At 41.2% G+C, this 22,935-nt stretch overlaps 1 protein-coding gene across 5 annotated transcripts in view; it reads left to right on the forward strand.

Annotated features, from left to right (window-relative positions):
• The window catches only part of LOC113025881 (transcription initiation factor TFIID subunit 4), a 98,944-nt gene that overhangs the window by 8,956 nt on the left and 67,053 nt on the right, over window positions 1–22,935 (forward strand). For 3 of the 5 annotated variants that reach the window (XM_080299977.1, XM_080299978.1, XM_080299979.1), the window contains exons 3-10: window positions 4,919–5,071; window positions 6,226–6,378; window positions 7,041–7,163; window positions 7,705–7,794; window positions 8,863–9,072; window positions 13,810–13,885; window positions 14,953–15,067; window positions 21,649–21,818. In XM_080299977.1, coding sequence (XP_080156103.1) covers window positions 4,919–5,071; window positions 6,226–6,378; window positions 7,041–7,163; window positions 7,705–7,794; window positions 8,863–9,072; window positions 13,810–13,885; window positions 14,953–15,067; window positions 21,649–21,818 — 1,090 coding nt within the window. Of the gene's footprint in view, window positions 1–4,918; window positions 5,072–6,225; window positions 6,379–7,040; window positions 7,164–7,704; window positions 7,795–8,862; window positions 9,073–13,809; window positions 13,886–14,952; window positions 15,068–21,648; window positions 21,819–22,086; window positions 22,292–22,935 lie in introns of those variants that run through there. The other 2 variants (XM_080299980.1, XM_026174101.2) reach the window with 2 other exon arrangements.

Genomic DNA, 22,935 nt, shown 5'->3' on the forward strand with positions numbered 1-22,935 from the left:
TTAAAACATAACTTTAAGCGATAACTACACTGGTTTACATATAGTTAAATTAATATTTTTCATCTTAATTATCTGAAATTTATGCCTGTTAAGTGATAACTCAAAATATTTTGGCCATTCCCATCTGATCTCTGGGCATTTTCACCAAGAGAACTGCCTCTCTGAATATTTTCTTTTTCACACCATTCGGTGTATACTCTAGAGATGGTTAGTGCGGGAAATTCCCAGAGGATCAGCAGTTTCTCAAATATTCAGACCAACCTGTCTGGCACCAACAACCATGCCACGTTCAAAGTCACTTAAATCACCTTTCATCCTCATTCTGATGCTCGGTTTGAACTTGAGGAGAATATTTTCTATGCATGCCTAAATGTTTATTGCCATGTGATTGGCTGGTTATGATTGGTTCATATCTGTTAATTTGCTAAATCTCAAAGGTTTAAATCTAATATAGCTAGTTGTTGTCTTCCCCCCCCCAGGCTTTCATGGTTGCACTTTTCATTATAACCCTAACTGCAAAGACAAAAGATTAGCACTAGAGGGCAGCATTTCATTGCCTATTTTAACTTGACGTGTCTTTTACTCTGAATTTTGATGACTGTTTGTAGTGTTTGCTGATCACGTTGGGCTATGGTAAGATATCCATTCATGCTACCTTATATGATTTCTCTCAGTTTTACAACTTTATATGAAATTAAAATAGAGACTGAAGAGAGTTTCACTGCTCTTACATAAGGTGCAAGAAGAACTGATGTTGAATTTAAGCCTATAATGTTATATACATATAATGCAAAGTATCGTTGTAAACTTTAGTGTTCAGGTGTTTAGTGTTATTGTGCTTTATAGTGGGTAGTATTACATTTTCAGGTAGGACTGAACTGAGAGACATAATGTGATATATTTCAAACCTAAGTCTAACCTCAGGTGCTCTGTTACTTTCATAGTGTAAAAAACTGTAAACTGTGAATCAGAGTCAGTGTCACACAGAGCATGGTCAGACATTCATCTCCTTAAACGTCATGAACAGAATTCTGCATTAGCTGCACAACAATCCTCTCTGCTCATAGTCAGCCAACCTATATCCACCCTGATACGAACCCTTTTCAAAAGAAAGTCGCAGATTGTCATCGCCTCTCACAGTTGATGACAAATTAGTGGGCTGCGGCGTTGCCATCTCGACAGGAAAAGCAGTAGCAGGGAAATGAAAGGGAATGGTGTTTATTCCCAGAGCTCAACCCCTCTGTCGGCCTGTCACTCTTCCCATGACCCTAAGGGGAGAAACGGAAGGCATCCTGAGCTTCCTTCCTTCCATACCTGTTAAATCATTCATCATCCAACTGCCTGATTATTTTAAAAAGCTAACAAGGCTTTGGTTCTCAAGTGCGTTTGTGTGCGTGTGTCTGTCTGAGGGAGAGAGAGTGAGCGAGAAAGTGGCATAGCTAGCGGTGGGATGCACCCTGTGGCTCTTAGCATCACCCTCCTTACCCCCATCGCCTCATCTCTCATACACTCACTTCCTCCAACTCTTCAGTGTAACATTCATTTGGATCCTACTAAACTTTTAGTGGAGGCAAACCCCCTCCTCCTTCTTTCTTATCCCACTTCTTCTCCTCTGCACTGTAGTCTTTGTTTCTTTTCTTCTGTCTGTGACAAGTGCAGTTAATCGTGTGCACGAATTTGTGTCTGTTAGCGTGCTTTGGTCTGTCTGTGAATGGAAGGCTGAGTGCCAGAGGTCAGGGTTGAGGCCCTCCTGGGTTGTTTTGACTAATAGACAGGGTAGCAGGGAAGCAGCCAGGAAGTGTTTATGAACGTTTGTCTGTGTGGTGTGTGTGAGTAAGAGATGAACCTCTTTGGCTTTGTGGCACTTGGCACTGTCCTCCTCATTCGTTCTTCTGCTTTTCATATGTTAGCAAACAATCTTAGGTTACGACACATTTCAGCACTAGCATGAATCCTTTTATAAATGCTGCATTTGTCAAGTTCCATTCATTCTTCCAGTCTTCATTCAATTGCGCATACCGTATTTCGATATGTCACTGTGCTTTGAACCTATTCCACAGATTTTGCAGCCTAACCTGAATTTATACTTCATGCTAGTATGTAGTATGTTCATGCTACTGTGCATCTGATTTATTCAGGTTTTTCAGCCTTTTAATAATCTGTGTGCCCGTAGTTTGCATTTTTATGCCTGGGTTAACAACAAAACAAGCTAACATACCTAAGAAATATTTGAGTTGTCTGAGTGCTTTTGGCCCTGCGTAAATATGTGATGAAAATTTTTGTTTATAGTACAAACAGTATGCATGTAAACATCCTCAAATTGCAACTCGGAGTCAGCAATTTAAGCTCCCAGTTAATGTGTCATTTGAAATCTAATGAGCTAGAGTAATACGGTACTAAAGAGAATCTGCTGAAATATCCCTAAACATAATTTATCTGTATGAGTTGAGTGATTAATTCCTACTTGTGTATTCTGTGTGATCCTTTTGCACTCATTGGTTTTGTCTCTGTTATAGTAAAGTGTGCCTTAATAAATTGCTTGCAGTATTGCCTTACTTTTCTGCAACAACTTACAGTGGAAATTCTAGACTGTATAAAAGCATAATAATAAGAGGAATGTTTTATACAGTCATTGACACTTAATAGTGAAAGGTGAGTTTCAGAAAAGTCATATTCATTTTTCTGTTTAATTATTTGTTGACTAACCCATTTGTGTGTTTGTTAGGTCTTCTATTCATCCATTAATTTGCTCATTAACTCACTCGTAGTGCATATCAAGTTTAATAAAACATTAAAATGCGATGGTCAGGTGTGTTGTACACAAATATCTGTGGTCTTTTAAATGTAGGCAGGTTCAAACTTTAAATCTGATACTGTTAATATACTGTACTTGATGCCCTTTGTTTTTACATATTTTCCTTGGTGCCAACATCAAGGTTAGGTGAGTATTTAGATGCTAATATCTGTATTGGTTAAACAGATAGAGGACCCAAGCTTGAAGGCTTGAAGTGAAGGAAGAAAGGATTTCTCTTTTTTTTTTTTCATTGTGGCAATGTTGGTCATCATTCAGCCAAAATTGTCACCTCGCAGAAGAAATTTGGCAATATATATTTCAATTTAATTCAATTTAGTGTTATTTATACAGCACCAAATCACAAGAACAATCACCTCAAGTCACTTTATGTTTTAAGGTAGACCATACAATAATACATACAGAGAAAAACCCAACAATCATATGACCCCCTATGAGCAAGCACTTTGGCGACGGTGGGAAGGAAAAACTCCCTGTTAACAGGAAGAAACCTCCGGCAGAACCAGACTCAGGGAGGGGCAGCAAACTGCCGTGACCGGTTGGGGTGAGAGAAGGAAGACAGGATAAAAGACATGCTGTAGAAGAGAGCCAGAGATTAACAAGTGTGATTCAGTGCAGGGAGGTTTGTCAACACATAGTGAGTGAGAAAGGTGACTGAAGAAATACTCAATGCATCATGGGAATCCTCCAGCAACATACATTCTGCAGCAAGAGTCAGTACTCTTGCTGCAGAATTTTGGATTAACTGAAGGCTTTTCGGGGAGTTTTTAGGACATCCTGATAATAACGAATTACAGTAGTCCATGCTTGAAGTAATAAATGCATGAACTTTACGTGCTATACTGGGGTCTCATCATCAGCCCTGTTTTGTGATTCAAGGCCACATCACCCCCTTGGTTCTCTTTGCCATGTTCGAATCCTGAGCAGTTTTTGTAGTGTGGCGTTATTCTTCCTGGGAGGCCACTGCTGTTGGGGAGTGCCTTTGCAATAATTGGGTGTGCACCAATATTTGGGTTTTTATAACCTCTCTGTCACCATGAGTCTCTGGACTCAGCTTAGGGCTAGGTGATGATCTATATTTTAATTTCATATACGATTTTGCTTTTGGTTTGTGTTATTTGTTGTATTACAGATCAAGAGCACCTCCAGGGTTTCTTTTGTTTTCAGTAGCAGGGCATTTTCAGTCCTCCTTAAAATCTCAGACTCACTCCAAATTTAGTTCTTGAGCTAAGATGATTACATAAATCTTTTTGTACAAAAAGTAACTTTTTAAGGTCTTCTGTAAGTGAACCTGTTGAAGGATCATTAATAGTTACCTGTCTGTTGGTTGTTCAGTTACTCTCCACAGGTCCGTGCAGGTCCCCTGAGCCTCATGTTGCACCTGTTAGCTGACAGCAAGTGATGGTTGTCCTTACGAAACAGCCTCCTTACTGCATGACCTTGTTTGCCTCTACCACATCCACCTATTTTTCACATGTATTTGCTTTTTAAAATTATTTTTATTTTTTTATTATATTCAAAGTTTGAATATTTCTCCTGTAAAAGGACACATTTATTTAGTCAATGGATAACTCAAGGTTTCCCAGCAAAGCATTTCACTGTAATGAAATCATCAGTGTTATTCCCTTTACCTGTCAGTAGTTTCAGTGTCGTCGCTGATTGATGTAGGTCTCCTCTGGAATCAGACCCCAGTAGTACGTCACTGTGAGCCAGCGCCACCTGACCAAAGTGCTTTCTTGAGTTAAATCTTCATGTCGACAACATGCTGCCACCTTCCTTCTTCTTTCCTGCTGTCATGACCTTTTCTCATCTGTCTGCAAGGCACGATACTGCTCTTTTCTTATTCTGTTGCCCTGTCTCTCTCTCCCTCTCTCACACTTTCCCCCGTCTTTTCTCTGGCTGCCATCCTTCCTCCTCACTCTTTTCTTTCACAGCTGAAACTGGCACAGCATCACTGTCGCTGTGTTTCTTCCTTTGTATCTTTTAAGGTGGCTTGTATTCAGTTATCTCTCCTGTTTCTCTTTCGTCACCTACTTCCTCTGATATATTTATTCTGAGTTCTGTCTCTTTTTCCTCTTCCTTTTTCTTCTGTTCTCCTTTTTCCAGCAATCTCCTGTGACCTCTCAGGCCAGCAGGCAATGTCCTTTGACCCCAGCCAAGATGGCACCGTCTCCTTCTCCTACTCCTTCCAGCCCTGCCCTACAGACTTCTTCTTCCTCTTCTTCTTCTTCTTCCTCCTCCTGCCCTGCACTCCGCCCAGTGAGACAACTCCTCCTGACATGTTATTCAGTCCTCTGCCTGGCATTTTTTTCCTTTGCTATACCAGATAACTGCCTAGAAATAGTGCTGACTGAGTCTAAAGTTTACTTGAAGGTTGTGTACAAGCTGATAATTGACTTCTAGTATTTCGGAGGAAATTTTAGTAAAACCCTTTTCTGTATATATTATACCTGATGTAAGCACTAATACTCACTACTATAATTAAAATTTATTTAGTAACAGCAAAAAAATCATGGGGACATTTTTTTAAGTATATATCAATTATGTAACGAAGTAACAACTTCCTGTTGTTACAGGAAAGAGGATCCTTAGATTATATGGATGTCAGGTCCAGTTAATTGCAAATATCTAGAAGAATTTAAAAGTGATTCCAAAACAAAAAGGGTCTTAGAAGGTCAAACCATTTATTTTCAAAGTGTGCAGACAAAAAAAGGAAAGTATGAGTCCCCTGCATTGATGCCCTAGCTACACATAATGCATAACCTGTACTAAATACTGGCACTTATTGGCAAGGAACTAGAACACAGTATCCTCTGATCCAGATCAAATTCGGATTGTTTTGATTTAACCAAAACTACACTACATAGTCACATCACAAATATAACTGTACACGTAGCCTTGTTACCATCTACAGTATATGTCACTCAAATGATAGGACCTTAATGTGTCCCCTTCATCTGGCTGTATTCACACCTGTATTTAGAGCTGTCCACTTATGACCACGTCACATAAGATGTATTTTATTGCCAAGTGTGAACAGGCCCTGAGAGATTTAAAAGAGGTGATGAGGGCCTTAGAGTGAGAGACTGCTGTTGGCACCTCATGAGCAAAATTGTGTATATGAATTTTATTCAACTGCGCACACATCATTATGGGTAGCCAACATTTGTTACAGATCTTCCAAGTCAGGTGGGTGACGATTTAGAAAAGCTTTGATGTGCTCCTGTGCTTCCCTGCCTCTAGCTTGTCACCTCCTCCCCTTCTTCCTCCTTGTCTGTTAAGAGATGTCCACCAAAGTAAGGACACCAGATGTGACAGGAGCGCTGTGGCGCCTGCCTCCTGTTCTCTGTGGCCTTGCTGGGAGCGAGGCGTCACGTCCTGTTTATCTCTCTGTCTCTTCCTTGCTCTTCCAGAAGGGCCCTGTGGCACCGGTCGTGGCTGTGACGGCTCCGCAGCAGACCCCCGTGGTTTTGCCTCCCCAGGCCCCGGCCCAGCCTGCCTCCCAGCCAGTGCAGCCTGCACAGCCGGGAATTGCCACGGCCTCTGGAGCTTCTGTCGCATCCCAGGTCTGTTTCCTTTGCCACACTGCCCTCCTCTCATCCTCCTCCACTACCGCCCACACGCCACCCTAAAGGGTGAGGGCACTGTCACAGCTGCCAGGAGGCTGGCTGTGTCACAAGCTCAGACCCGGACCTACAGCTACACCACGTCACACAGCTGGCCATGGACAAAGAGTCTTGCACATGCTTGCGCTCATACATTCACACTATTGCGTACTGACCCAAGGACATAGAAAGACATAGAAGCACAGATTTACCACGAAGTCACATGTATGCATATTCTCTCTCACACACACACACACACACACACACACACACACACACACACACACACACACACACACACACACACACACACACACACACATCTGTCAACCCAGGTGCTACATTTTAATGTCCTGAATGTAGACTATTCACTGACAGATACTTTTCAGCCTCTTTTATCAGCCAAGTTAATTCCACTCTTTAAGTTAATATTTAAGGACATGCACCGCAGTTATAGGGCCACTTCCTCTCTGCTTATGTTCTGATCCATTGTTTTACACAGCGACTTTGAGGTTGGGATTTGGTAGTGGTGTCACTGGGGTTTTTGTGTGTGTGTGTGTGTGTGTGTGTGTGTGTGTGTGTGTGTTTTTATAGAAAATGAATTATTTTGTTGTCTTCAACAGGAAATGCAAGAGAATGTTAAGAAGTGTAAGAATTTCCTGGCCACACTTATCAAGCTGGCATCTCACAATTCTCCGTCCCCCGAGACGTCTAAGAACGTCAAGGCTCTTGTTCAGGACCTTCTGGTGAGCTTCACAAAACGCTGTTCATATCATATAGGAAAAACTAAATAATATCACTTGTTTAGATGGGACAATTTTGGGGCAAGTATTAGATTTACAAAAACTGCTAGGGACCTGCCGTATACCTCTTTTTTTTGTAGGCAAATAATTTTAACACCATGTTTCTCATGTATCTAACTAATTTAATGAAATCATAACATGGTAAGTGTGAGTCCATTGTTTTGGGGTTTTTTTTCCCTTTTTGTTTTGCGGTGTAACATATTTTAAATTTTACATTAAAATTGACACTTTTCTGTGTCGTTGTATTAAATATTTCCTACCTGTAGATGGCAGCATGAAACTCTTTCCGAAAGTCTCTTTTCTGTGTCATGAATTTTCATCTCATACAAAATGTGCACCTTAAGTTGTACCCTGAAGTTTCAGGATGGAATGGTTGATGATTCCTTCTGGTGATGGGCTTTCATCTAACTGTGCTTATACCCTCTGGTGTACTGCATGGCTTCTCTTTTGAAATTTAATATATTCTTTACTCTTAACCTGACAGGATGCCAAAATCGAACCGGAAGAGTTCACCAGCCGACTACAGACAGAGCTCAAGTCATCTCCGCAGCCTTACCTGGTACCCTTTCTCAAGGTGAGGTTCTTGCTAGTTAACTTCTTTTTTTTAACCTTCTTCCTAAGCTATATCATCCATAAAACTGATTCCTACACTGACTAATGCAATGGCTCATTGAGCTCATCTTCTTTATAAGTCTCTGAAAGTGCCTATCTAACATTGAACCCTACACCTCTGTCATCAAGTAGTCTTCTTAACCTTGGGCCTGTTTATTCAGTTTATAGCACCTGTAGATACTTGAAATTCTCATCCATCCATCCATCCATCCATCCATCCATCCATCCATTTTCTTGTGCTTAACCAATTCTGGGTCCTGGGGTCTACTTGAAATTGACCCCTAAAATTGTTTTCTGAACTGCCCCTTATCTTTCACCTCTACTTATTCCCTAACTTGGCTCCTTAAGCTGCCCCTCATAGATTTTTCTGAAATGATCCCCCTAAAGTAGTTCTTTGCATGGGACCACAGTCAATGTTAGCCTGGTCTGACAGTTGAATGAGACACACACACACACACACACCCTCCCTCTGGCCTGACTTCTGACTGCGGTGACGGTGGCCCCTGCAGCCATTCCAGTAGCCAGCAGGTTTTTTTCAGCCAGCCATGATGAGCATCACATCAAGGCACTCACCCGCCCAACAGGGCCACAAACACATGGTGTCAGGCAATGTTAGGTCATTTACGTCAAAAATCTGCCCTAAAATATTCTCTAGCGAACGACATCAGCTCCTTAGGTCAACTGACAGTGAGTTATCATGCTAATAGTTATGGTAACACTGTATACAGTTTTAAGCATACTGTAGGTTTATTATCCTGAATGCAAATTAAACAATTTCAGCACACAAATAAGCATTTTTTAAATAACAAATAAAAGTCACATGAATCATTGTGCAAACATTCTACAAACATGTGGTCACATGCATCTGCAGATATTTTTTAGCTGTCTATAGCCATATTTTTTTGATAGCATTATGCTAAATTAGCCAGTGACCACAGCGGTAGTTGTTGCAGCTGTGTATGGTGCTTTGTAATGCATGTCTATTTCTCTATATGACTGTAAACTCTGGCTGCCCTCTATCCATCAACAGAAGAGCCTCCCAGCCCTGAGGCTGTCTTTGCTGAATAGTCAGCAGTCTCTGATCCAGCCCCCGCAGCAGGGACTAAAACCAGCACCCTGTGGCACCCCTCCTGCCATCGTCGCTGGGCCAGCTGTCCGTATACGCCACCCTAATAGTGTCAGCACCACTACGGGTGCCAGTGCATTGCCCGCTGGGACGCTCGGACATGCAGCTGCAATGGTATGTATAACGTGGCCCAGTTGGAAGAGTATCCAGTGCAGACACAGTCATCACAATGTTTAAATTGGGAGTTGCTTTTTAAAACTTTTTTGTCCAAACACAAGAGTTTGTTCCCCAACATCACAGTCCAAATGAAACTACATGTGATCTTTGAAGTAAAACATAGCAAATATAAAGATCGATCCTAAAATGTGTAAATGTTCATATGTGTTTCATTTGTTTTTTGTTTTTTTAGCCATGTCCAGGAAATGTGTATGTATGTATGTATGTATGTATGTATGTATGTAAGGTGTCTGATAGAGCAGAAGTTGTACAGTAAATGTGACGCATTTTCCCACAACAGCCCACCATGCATTTAAAAAATGGTAAAATGCAATGAATCCAACCTGCTGGGGGTAGTGTGCTTGTTGATGATGGGTTTTGTTATTTTGGAGCAAGTCACAGTGTGACACCCAACTCACAGATTCACTGAGGACTCATATATTTTAAAAAAAAAAAAAAAAAAGGGAAAGGGTGACCCAGGCCTACCCATTTTCTGTCTTTAGAAAATATTTATTTTGTCTTATAGGTTGTTTGCGTAATGTGCAAGTGGCTCCACTGACCATAGCAGATGGCAAAGCACAAGTATCCAATTAGAGGTACTCAATTTACAAACTTTGCTGTTACACTGTTAAGTTGCTCAAAATGGGAGGTGAGAAGAAGTACTAATAACAATGTCTGGGTTGGAGAAAGAGCCAGAGAAAGCATATGGAGAAATAAAACAACTTTTTAACAGAAAGGTTTAATTTTAAAAGATGGGAAAGCTAAGCTATGTCTAAGAATAAAATAAAAAATAATAAGGCAACAACAGATTATTCATTGATACCACACTTCTTCACAAGCATGATATCAACTCCCAACACTTATGAAGCTCGATCACCAGGCTGACCAGCTGCTCTCACTGGCTTTTTATACGTGAATGCTGAATGCTGAGTGAAGTCAGCTGTGACACCTGAATTCACCTGAAAGCAGCACAATACACCCACACAACACCACATAGTAGGTCTTTTAAAGCTATGACATAAGGTTTGTCTCTTTATTTGTAGGATTTTGAAAAATTTGTCAGTGAATTTGGAGGATTTTGTTGTCAGACTAAAGTAGTTTTAAACATGAAGGTTCAGTTATTCCACAAAGAAGTCATTTGGAGGCATTACATTAAGCTAGGAATACATATGCCTAACACAGAGGACTGTATTATATGTCTTTGTGAGCTTTCTGAAGGACTATTTAAAGATCCTTCCCCCAGTTTAATGGAAACAGTTTAACACCACCATCTGTCCTACAAATCTGTGATATGATTCTTGGTATGCAGTACAGTCTCTGTGATGGTTAGTCACACCCATATGTTGCAGATTATAAAAGTGTCATGATTATTTGTGTACAGGAGTCAAAGAAGCAGGAGATTCAAAAAACGACAGGAAGTAAACCTACAAAAACATCGAAACGCCACGAAACCTGGGCTGAGCGCACACACTGAGGAAACACAGACACTACAACAAAAGGGCAATGTGAAATTGTTGCCTATTTATACAAACTGACACGCTCTAAGAGCTAATCAGGGGAATAGGGAACAGGTGGGGAACGAGGAACAGCTGAAGACAATTAAGACAGTTAGGAACAAGACCAAGAAGACAAAAGACTACCAAAATAAACCTGGAAGTCAGTGACTGACAAAGAGACAAGACTCTAACACACTTGAACTTGACACAGGCTCGGAGAAACACAAGAGATTATAGAAAAGGTTGAGACCATCTCAACCTTGCCCCTCTAACTTTGTCTCCAAACGCTCAACCTGTGCTGTCCCTCTGATATACTCATTTCTAATCTTGTCCGTTCTGGTGACTCCTACTGAAAATCTTAACATCCTCTACTCTGCCACCTCCATCTTGGCCTCCTGTCTGTTTGTCAGTGTCACAAAAAGAGGCCGAGCTTTGCACCTAAAGGTAGAAAAGAATTCAAAGTCCCAACAAAATTCATATTTCAGGGTCAAAGACGCAGTACCATGACAGAGGGGGACTGTACCAAGAAGCAACAGCCTTACTTTTTCTTTGGTTTTTTTTACCGTTTGTCTGATTTAGTTTCCAGATTTGATTTGATTGTTTCAGTTATATTTGAAATGTTTAAATTTTTTTAATTAATATTAGCCTTTATAATCATAATACTGTAGTCGGTAGTGCCAGGAGCAGATTTAATAAGTTCAGACAAGGTATTGCAGAACAAAAACCTGGCTCAGAGTCAATGCCTTCTTTTACTTAATGTATTGAATAATATGACAATATTAGCAAAGACTAATAACATGGACCTTTCCTCTATATTTCTAATTGGTTTGGTATTTTTGTTAGTTATTTTCTGTTAGTTTTCTATCCCCAGTTTCAGATCGTGGTATAGTTTTAGTTAACTATAATAACCGCGTTGTGGATACTGAACGTGTGTTTGTGTCTGTGTGTGCAGATGTGCTTGTACATTGAGAATCATGCAACCCCACAGAGCCCAGATGTCTACAGATGGGTCAAGTGAGGTCAGACTCAGATTGGTCTGGTCCAGGCAGAGTAGTGGGCAAGCTAGAGGGGTGTCTCTTTTGTATTTCTCTCTCTCTGTTTCTCTTTCCTTCCCTTTTTCTTCGCTCACTCCTTCCTGGTTTACTTGGGCTGTCACTTGCATACACACACTTTCTCTCCATGCCTTTCACTGTATCTGCCCCCGCATCACCCTCTCAGTTCTCTCCCTCTTTCCCTCCCTCTACCCGTTAACCGTTGAAGGGTGAAGCGAGGTAACTAGGTCAGCCCCAGGTCAATTTTAAAGCAATGTGGCGGCCGCAGTCTATGTCCAGAACATGCCTCTGGTCTCTCGCTCTCCCCTTCTCTCTCTCTCTCTCTCTTTCTCTCTCTCTCCCTCCCTCCACACACACACACACACACACACACACACACACACACACACACACACACACACACACACACACACAACCGCAACATAAGCTATCACACAAAACATTAGTAAATGATCGCCGCTGGCACGTCAACAGTCTGAAACCAGAACGCTAGTTGAATTAGCCTAAAAAAAATCTGTTCATACTACAGTGTTATGGGAAAGATTTCTTGTTGTAGTAAAGTAGAGTATATAGATGTGGGCTTACATTATTTAAGGTTTCTTATTTAATTACAATTAATGCTCCAGGATATCCAATAAGCCACAATCATTTTTGGTTTTGAACCCACAACATTTGAAACAATGCTGTGTTTCAAATGTCAGGGGTTTAATTAGATAAAAAAAGAAGTATTCTATGTTTCTAAACACATGGAGGATAGACCATTTAATAAAGACATTATTTAGAAAATCAAAATTAGATATTTTTAAATTTTTATATATATATATATATATATATATTTTTTTTTTTGTATTGTGCCAAAAGCTATATGGGAACTAGACCATAAACTTCCTTGGGGCAAATTTTATATGAGGTGAATGGCCTTGATGAAAACTCGAGAGGTGTAAGTAGGCCGCACCACCACATACCATAACAGCTCATTCTTCATTGCAACAGTGTGCAGCGTCAGTACATGTGATGTTCTATGGATGTTTGAACTAAGAGGTTGAAATAATATATTCTAACTTTGCTGGTCAAGTTATTGGGCATCAACAGCAAGGAAAATGAATAATTAATGAATAATAAATAGACATAAATAGTATTTTTTCTGTATTATTGTTTGAAATCTGTTTCTCTCTTTACATAAAACTAACATGTTATTCTTTAATCTAAAAAACATCTAACATTTAAGATCGCTCTAGATGTTAAATGTAGGAAATATGAATCATATGAAAGATGAGCAGTTTAGGTTTAGTGTTATTCCTTCTGCCCCTGATTCTAAAACTTCTTACCTGAGGGTTTCCCCTCTCTCTTAACTGTGTCGCCAGCTGGCCAGAGGTGCTAGCTATCTTTGCTCATTCTGAATGTATTTTTCTCCCGTTCCCCCCCTTACTCGCAGACCCCTGCAGTGGATCTCTGGGGAAAATGGCCTCTGTCTTTTTTCAGTAGCTTGAACAGTAATATAGCATGTGTCAGGGAATGGAAAACAAGGCTAAAAAATATGCAGCAAGAAGCAAACTGGTAGGAATGGATGGCTGAGCCTGAGGCTCGGCCCGTAGCTGCTACCAAGGAAGGAAGTGACTCTAATAGCCCAGCATACTCTCCCACCCCCCGCACCTTCTTCTTCTACTACTTTTTCTTCTTCTCAACTACTTTTTCACCGTGGCCTTGACTTTTTATTGCCTTTGTCTTATCTGCAAATGCAAGAAAATGTAGGTCATATACAGTGGGAGAAATCCATCCTTCTTGTGCATTTAATTTGATCTCTAGTTTCTCTGTACTGTGTGGAGATAGCCACTGTAGAATTCACCACTCTTGTATGTATTATGCATTTATTCTGTATATACTGCTGGTATTTTCACTGTGTTACAATTGAAAAGAAATCAATATACAAAACTCAAGTGGGTCTAGGTCTACAGATTATGTTTTTTTCCTATCCAACTATGACAAAAAGTTTGATTTTTCACTTTCGGTTTTGGGGATCACACAAAAATTGAGCAATGCTTTAGTAGGTGTTCAGTTTCATCCTTTTTAATTTCCATTCTTTATCTCTTCCTTCTCTCCAATTGTTTCCTTCTGAGAAATGCTACAATAAAGTTTTGCTTCCTCAGGGTGTCAAGACAGGAGGCGCTGTTGGTGGCCAGGTCCGGATGCCTGTGGTGATTACGCAGTCCATCAGAGCGCAAGGTAAGACATCTGCAGGCCTATTACAGACACATTTGATTGAATTCAATTACATGTACAATCCCCATTCTTATACCAGGCATTTGGAGGACTAAAGTATAGAAAGATGAAAGATTGAACAAACATTTCTTTATATTTTTGGAAACTTTGACTCACGGTTTTCCTCTGATTCTGTTATGCAATATTTACATCCTTCGATTAAGACACCATTGCAGGAAAAATATTCAAAGACGTTCAGCCTTAGTTTAAATGATGAACCAATAAAACAGGTTATATAGCCTAAGATGGCCATTAGTGAAACCGTAAATGTTCTCTCGGTAGGCTGAAGGATGTGTAAACAGGCAGGAACCATAGAGAGAACAGGTGTTTTTTTTTTTTTCCTGTCTGGTTATAAAGCCTTCTCAAACATTTGCGCTACTGCTTACTCACACTGATTCACAAACACTCTTCCCACAGAAGCCCACAAATATCGCCCCAACACCAACCGGGTGTAACGCTCCCCTAAGAGAGCTCTGTGCTCTCAAGTGGTGTGTGAAATGAGTGTATGTGTTTGTACCTGTTTGTGCTTGTGCGTTTGTGTTAGTGTGTGTGTGCGTGCGTGTGTGTACAATCGGAGGTGCATACAAATTTGATCTGCCCCCTTCCCCAAGATTGCCTGCAGTGAAAGATCTGTAGGTTGTTTTATGCCCATAAATTGGAATGCGGGGATAGTTCTAAAAATACTTTCCTGTGCCTCTTGGCTAGGAACATGCCTGTTAAAATCAAGTTTAAATTCACTCTGGCAGTCCTTGTGCCTCTCTGGAAAACGTGTCTCGGAGCAGGATGCGGTTTAGGAGTGTAAGGAAAGGCGGTGAAGTGCAGTGATATTGACAGCGACGCTCTCCGCACCAACCTGGGGAGAGCGACAGCCCCTCACCCTCACCCCTGTGAGGATGACAGAGACAGCTGAAGGTAGTCGTTAGACAGAATAAATATTTGATGCAGATAGAAGGGGACACTTCAATGATAACATTAAACCTTTCCTTTTTGTTTAGTGTTTTCTTCTTTGTTCCCCCCCCTTTCTTTAACAGGCACAATGGGAAAGGGAGCCATAATCCAAGCAGGCAAAAGTCCCATGGGCCTGCCTGTTCAGATCACCGGGAATCAGAAAAACAAGCTCAATGACCCCGGAGGAGGCACATTCAGGTACAACTCCTCTCGCCAGGAGAGTGACTGTGGAGCATGTTATTTGTGGCTGCCAACACATGGGGGCAGCATTTCACTAAAAAGCTTCTGCATGACTACAGGCTACACTCTCAGCTAAGGCTGTGAGTGTTTATCTGAGTCGCCTGCCTGGCCACCTGGCTGCCTGCCTGCCCGACTGGTTGATCGGTGGTCCTTTCTTCCCATGCCCACCACATAGCAGCACACTGTCAGTTAACAGATCACCCTCACGTTCGCCTTCCTCGTGTCACTGTCACAACTCATCGACAGGATTCCAAATGAGCTACCGCTTAATTTAGAAATAAGATAATTGTGCCCATATGGTTGGAATTTCTGGATGCGGTTCTGAAAATACCTTTTGGTTAAGTCAAACATACAGTATTTAGCCTGCAGCTTTCCTCTCTCTCTCTCTCTCTCTGGTCTTGTCTCTGCTTCAGCTGTGCCTTTGTCTCGAAACATAAAAGGTTCATCGCCCACATGCTGGCCTTTGCGGTCCATGTTTTGTGTGAGTCTTTATGTGTTTTATGTTTGCATACATTCCTCTATTTGTCTGTGTTTGTTTGTGTCTCTGCTTGGGTGCACATGAACATATGTGTATATTCCAGAAATCTAAGAATTTGTGTGTGTATGTGTGTGTGCATATCCAGCGTGCTTGTACACATGTATTGACAGGTGCCGGAGGTTTAGGATTGCCCCTGTGTGACTGGGACAGGGCAAGAAGAGTCTGGGTCACATGGGCCAACGGGTTCATGGTAATGGCTCCCATCTCCTGAGGGGAAAGGCAGCGCCCTGGGCTCTGATTGATAAACCAATAAATCTTTAGCTGCGTTGGTAATTAAGCTGTCAGGCTCGCTTGTTACTGGCGACCTTTTTCCCCCCTGCGGTGATCACAGGGGCCTACTACACACAAATGCACTGGTTTCAACACAAGTCCAATAACACACAGTACCACTGTCACGGAAGAATCATGTCAATGATATTTTGTAGTTTATTTTCTCTTTATCCGGGTCAGGTGACATTTTGCCTGCTCTTCATTTTATGCGTTAGACACTTTATTGTCTATATTGTGCAGTCAACCATCATTGTTTTCATCCCTTTATTTGTCTCTTTCGTTTTCTTCCAACGACGCATACACGCTGACCTTTCTCACCATCACACTGTTACTTGAAGTCACATATGACTTTTCTGACTCCGATATAGATTTAACTGTTTGATGAGTTGACCTCCGTATTGTCGAATTATCTTCATTTCTCACTGTCGCTCCTAATTTTCCACTTTACTGAAAAATGCCTGTGCGTTAAATTCTTAACTTGTTAATGTTTCGGCTGGACCTCGGTTGGTTGCTGTTGACTGAAACCTCAGTTAGAAATCGCTGTTATTTTTTTATGCTGTTACGTTTCGTACCTGAGGATATAAACATGCTGGAACAGAGCTCATTGTTACAAGGTGATCCATCTGACGCCACACTGTCTTCACACCACGTCCAGTCAGACGCGATGACTTGTGTCTGTGAACAGTCGCTGTTTTTCATGTTTACCATGCTGAAAAATGCAGACAAGTTGTTAAAAAAAAAAGTTAATTTTGAGTTCCTACAGCCTTTTAAAGACGCTAATATTTAAACACCAACAGCAGGTCATTTGCATAAAATAGTCAAGTAGATCAGATTTAATTAAAAAATGTGTGCCACTGACATAATTTCAGTAATTACTTAGAAATCAAAAAAGGATTAAGACAAGTGGCCAGCACACAAAAAAGTCTAAGTGAACTAAAGTCAGGGGGAATTTGGACATAAAGCTATTTTCACTTAACTGCTTCCTTAGCAGAATTAGAGGGGTGTAGAAGGTATCTGTTGACTGTAATAAAGAAACAAAAAAACAAACAATGGTCAGTCAGCATCTCCGTGCTCTCCCCCACCCAGCCTGCACCATGTTCAGCTGCAGTCTGGGACTGATGTGTGTATGGCTGTCACTCTGAACCGCTGGTCCCAGCAGGCCAGCTGTAGCACAAACACACACATACACACTGCAGGGCTTGTGGGGTTTCCAATGTAGCTACAGCCTTCTGTGTAAGTGCTTGTGTCAGTGTGTGCGCATGTGTGTGTAGTTTACAGTACAGAGTGAAAGCAGCTGTCTCTGCGTCCCCCCCTCTACCCCTCCTCATCTCTCTGTAAACACTCGACATCCGCTGTAATCACTGGCGAGCTAGCCGAGGCCCTCAGCCCTCTGCCAACCTTCGAGCTCAGCCTCAGCCCCTCAAATCCAACCCTGTGCTTCATGGTGGACACACATCCCTGCGCATTAACGAATACTGGCATGGTTGCATAGGAAAAGACACACAGATACACATGCAAAATTAGGATCAAAAGTTTTCGTTCAGATCCAGTGGACGCAAAAGTCCACCAGCTCTTTTCCATCATGTACCAGCAAACTGACTTCATTATGCTTTGCGGTTATATCCTTTGTTGCTGTATAAATTGCTATGTGATGTGCCCGTTTTGCTAAGAAGAACTTTAAAAGTAAATTAGAACTTAAAAGTGATCTCTGAAAAATGTTGATGTTGCCACTTGTAAGCACGGCAACCACAAGATTCGATTATGTTGAGATTTGGGGGAAAAATTGACGAAGAATGAGCAGAGGTAGCTAGCACCTCTGGCCAGCTGGTGACAAAGATGTTCAAAAACTCCAAAGAAAGTGGCAGCACTCCACATAGATACAGGAACGTTTAAAATGCTACAAAATATACTTATGACTCTTAGCATTGATCAGATCGTCACCTACATCACACCATTTCCTTGCCAGGTATTTTAAGTGCTTGGGAATATTAACAGCCTGAGTGTTGTAATGAATTAATAACACTTACCCATTAAACATGAAACAATACTTGACCTGTTGTTGGTCTTTGGAAGGCTCTTAAGCCTATGCTATCATTCATTTTGGTCATTAACACATGTCCTGTCAGCTGCCCATTGAACTTAAGGCTGTTTTATGGAGAATACTTCTCCAGTGGCGCATGTCTCTCAGTGTGGGCACAACAACATGCATGGCCTGGGTGTTAGTCACAGGGATCAATCAGGGCCCCCTGCCTGGGCACAGAGACCTTTATCCACAGGGATAAAGGGGGTGGATCAGTGTGGTAGTCTTGGAGAAGGGGGAGGGGGGCGGAGGAGATCTGAATGCACCCCACACCTACACAACCTCTAAACAGCAAGTGCAATTCTCCAACCTCCTATGGCATGCCCTCGCTGAAACACAAGCTTGATGTGGAAACGACATGCATATGTATTTATGTGGCCTCTGGCTCCGAGTCCCTGAGCCAACCCAAACCAATAACTGAGAGCCTGCTCTTTAGCTTCCGTGGAAGCTAATTGCACATCTGCTTTATTAGTGCAGAGATATAGTCGGGAATATTTTGCATTTCATATCTCACTCTCTCCTTTTAATGTCAGACCTGTCTTTAGCATTCTCGTTTGATTTCAGCCTTGGTGATCTCAAATGGCCCTGAAAACAGATCATCAAAGAAAAAGGGATTACCAGAATTTTTGGATACTGGTTGATATTTTGTGTGCCGATACACAAAATGTTAACTCTGCAGATCCATTGTAAATAATTATTCAAACTACACATACATTTCCTGTAAAGAAATCCTTGGGCTATAGTGCAGCTATAGCTGTACCATCTTGATTTAAAAATAGCACTTTTTTCCTGCAGTATAAATTGGAGATCTTGACCCTATGGTATTATTTTATTTTTTATTACTCAGATAATGAGACTCCATTAGTACAGTGAATACATCTTTTTCCTTTATTCTTCTTTTATTCCAAATAAGTTAACTTTCTTTGTCATTTTTAGTCAAATTATTTGAAATAATACTACTAATAATCAAATGCTCAACTGTTAATCCATGTAATATTGACCAAAAGAATCACTGAAAACCTTTTTATGTACTGAAATTGTATGTACTTGATTTAATTCAGTGGTTCTCAAACTTTATCTCACATGCACAACTTCAGAAGCCGAAACAACACCCTACACTTCTAATTTGTAATCAATCATTAACAATAAAAATGGATCCAAGTTGACCTTCAGTGAATACAGGTTAGAATGCTGTCGTTCCCTTTGTAAATCACATTAACTCAGCTTAGTTTCATTCGATATTTTCCCCCAGTGCTCCATGCCCCACCTGGAGTGGCTCAGTGCCCACCCCACAGTTTGCTGTAATATAACGGTTCATGTAAAAGTAGCCTAGCCAGTTTTGCAGAGATTTTCTAGTCTAAGACTATGTGATGTGTTCTGCCAACATGAGATTTCGGTCTCTCTCTCTGTCTTTCTATCTTTGTCATATGCAAGAAATATATTCATCTATTCTCAACCCTGAGAAGAAAAGCTTTTCATAACCTGAACCTTTTCCCACAATGTTTTTAGTTCACCTAAAAGAAGCCAGATTAAAAAAAATGAGTAAAATATTTTTGGAACCACGAGTTCAGTGCACTACACGACTGTAATGAAATTTGGCATGGTGGTGGGTAGTTAGCACTACTACTGCCTCACACCAAGAGTTTCTTGGGTTTGAATCCACAGGTCATCTGGGGCCTTTCTGTGTGGAGTTTGTGTGTTTTTCCCTGTGGCTTTGTGGGTTCTCCCTGGGTACTCTAGCTTCTTCTCACAGTCCAAAGACATACATATTTGGTTAACTGGCAGTTCTAGGTGTGAATAGCTGTCTGTCTCATTTTAGCTTCCCAACAGACTAGTGACCTGTTCAGGGTATACCCTGCCTCTCACTCCAGCTGGGGCAGCTGGCACAGGCACCAGCCCCCTTGTGACCCTTAATTAGACAAGCAGGAGACAATGGATACATGGCTATATAAAGCAAAACCTATAATTTTATGTCCTGACGTTCAGTTTACAGAAAAGACTTATGATTATTGTCATTATCATATTATCATCACATTATTGTCATCAGGTAGAGATTTTTGCATTGGTTTTTTTGATCTCTTTGGATGCATTGATACTGAGATTTTGCTTTGGCTTTGAGTGATCTTGTGTAGTCACTTTTCCATCATGGACATTGGCCTGATGTGTAGTTTTTAGTTTTTCTTTACTTAGCTGGTTGAGTATGACCTAAGGTGTGTGTGTGATTTTAAGCCAGGTCAAGTTATCCATAAGGACGTGATAAAGAAAGGTGCACAGCCTGAGGTGCAACACAGATCATAATCCTATGCATCCACGCTTGCGTTGGTGTGTAGATTTTCTCTGTGAAGGCTTAATTAGAGAGCTGGAGGAGAGGAGGAAAAGACGAGAGAAGGTTGAGGTGTGTAGAGTTCAGGGAGCTACTCTAATCGTCTTTGTCAACCTCCTGCCGTGGTGTCAAGTTTCATATCGGCTCTCCGCGGCCGCAGTAAGGAGCAGGAGGGCCTCGGTGGGGTGGACTTGGCTGACGGTGTGTGCCCACACCCCGAGACGCCTGAAAGAACTCGGTGCCCCGTGCTGCACACATGTGTACGCAAAAGCACAGCAACACACGTAAACTCTGTCGCAAACCACAACAGTGGCATGAACGTAAATGACTACGGAGGTTAGCCAGTGAGTGGCAAGAGGCCACTCTGTGTGTGTTCTGTGGTTCTTTGTTCTCTCCGTCAAAGCCACTCAGAAAATCCGCTCCTCGCTCTAGGCCAGTCCTGTAAGCACAACATGTCACTGCTCTGCTAATTCAGGCCAGGATCATAATCATTACTTGCCAAGTATAATAATTGTAAAGGAATTTTTCCCAGTGACAACTCACAAAGAAACTTGCAGCCTTTTACAGAATATGTAAACCTCTTTGAGAAAGAAACACAGTGACCATAGCACACATTCTGCATGTTTATACTCCTTTGTCTTTGCTAAACTGTAATACTGTGTAAACATAGTGAAGTCTGCATTATGACCATGAGAAATGACCAGTGCTCTGAGAAAATACATCACTGTGTGTTGCACATGATTGTGTAAATAGAGTTTGTTGACATTAGTCTATAGCCAGATTCATTGCAGCTCTTTGCCAATTCTCAGGAGCATCCTTACCGAGCAAAACACAGCTTCCAAACGCTCTTCATCTCCCTGACTCTCAAAGTGTTGACGCAAATAGACCCTGGAATGGGACTTCTGTGCCATTATGAGCAACGTATAGCCCCTTGTAACAAAACTAATGCATAATTTTGTCCAGGCAAATATCCCTGTGAAAAATCTCCTAGTTGACAATGTAATGTTAGGGCGTGAATACACAATTAAGGATAGTGCAAAATGAATTTTCCTGGTGATTTTGGAGCTAAAAAGAAGAGAAAATATTTTGAACACAGCTTCCAGTAGGAGTCAGTAGAACTGTGACAAGGGCCTCTCAAGTTTTCTGAGAGACCCTTGGAGAGCTGTAGAAATTTCACAGGCTTTACCTAAAGTAAAACTTGGACAGATGCATATTCGTCTTGCTGCACGACAAAAATGTGTTGTAAAAATGTACCACAATAAAATGCGTGTTTCCGTATTTTTTTTGTATTTTCGTATTTTTTTACCATCTACCATCTCGTCCTTCAGGGACGATGATGATATCAATGATGTGGCTTCTATGGCTGGGGTGAACCTGAATGAGGAAAGTGCCAGAATACTCGCCACCAACTCTGACCTCGTGGGAACGCAGATCCGCTCATGTAAAGACGAGGCCTTTCTTCATCCGGGGCTGCTACACCGACGAATTCAAGAAACAGGTGAATCCTGACCACTCATTGCAGAAGTGACATATAAAGACGTGCCAAATGTATTTGCCCCCTTCCTGGTTTCTTGTTTTTGCATATTTCACACACCTGACTATTTCAAACAAATTTAAATATTAGACAAAGTTAATCTGAGTAAATACAAAATGCAGTTTTTAAATAATGATTTCATTTGTTGGGAGGGGGGAAGCTATGTCATAAATTAACTGTAATTAACCATGCTTTCTGGAAAGTTGAGTACAATTTCATTATTTACACTTAGGCCCGATTACTGCCAGGAGCCTGGACAATGCCTGGACTTTAGTGCAATTGCAATGGTTGGCATGAGCTTAAAACAGGTTGCTCATGCTCAAAAACCCTCCATTGTGGCTGATTTAAGACAACTCTGCAAAGACAAGTGGGCCAGAATTCCTCCACAATGATGTCAAAGACTCAGTGCCAGTTATTACTTCATTTCAGTTCTTGCTGCCAAGGATGGCACAACTAGTTATTAGGCTTAGGGGGCAATTACTTTTATCCAATACAGCCAGGTAAGTTTGATGAACCTTTTTTCCTTAATAAATGAATCTCATCATTTAAAAACCTTATTTCCTATTTGGTCGAGTTATCTTTGTCTGACATTAAAATTTGCTTGATGATCTGAAACACGTAAGTGTGACAAAAATGGGGGAAAATAAATAAGAAATCAGGAAGGGGGCAAATACTGTTTCACAGAACTGGAGCTTTTAGGTGTTCTTAATGGCAGATAAAAATAGTTACTGATGCAGTAGGAAAATTCCTCATGTCATGTCATGATAAAAAGATTCTCTGTTGCCTTTTGTGTAAGGACCATGTTGTTTTTGTATTTATTGTGTCATCACTACAGACAGTTTTGATTTTTTTCTCCTTCTGTGGTTCAGACTGAGCATTTCTTGTTTGGCCTTGGTTTAAATTTGATACACTTAAAAATTCTTTCACCTCCTTTAATGAATTCTTCAGTGGCTGTCTGAACTCACTGGACCCCAGGCACATGCATAAATACTTTATGGGTTTGTCTTTTGAAGGCTGGCTGTCAGATTGTCCTCTGGACTAAAGGAACAGAGTTTAGAGGGATGTAACTTGCCAGTGAAAT

This window comes from Astatotilapia calliptera, chromosome 1 (genome assembly GCF_964374335.1).
Source record: "Astatotilapia calliptera chromosome 1, fAstCal68.1, whole genome shotgun sequence".
Classification (NCBI taxonomy): domain Eukaryota; kingdom Metazoa; phylum Chordata; class Actinopteri; order Cichliformes; family Cichlidae; genus Astatotilapia; species Astatotilapia calliptera.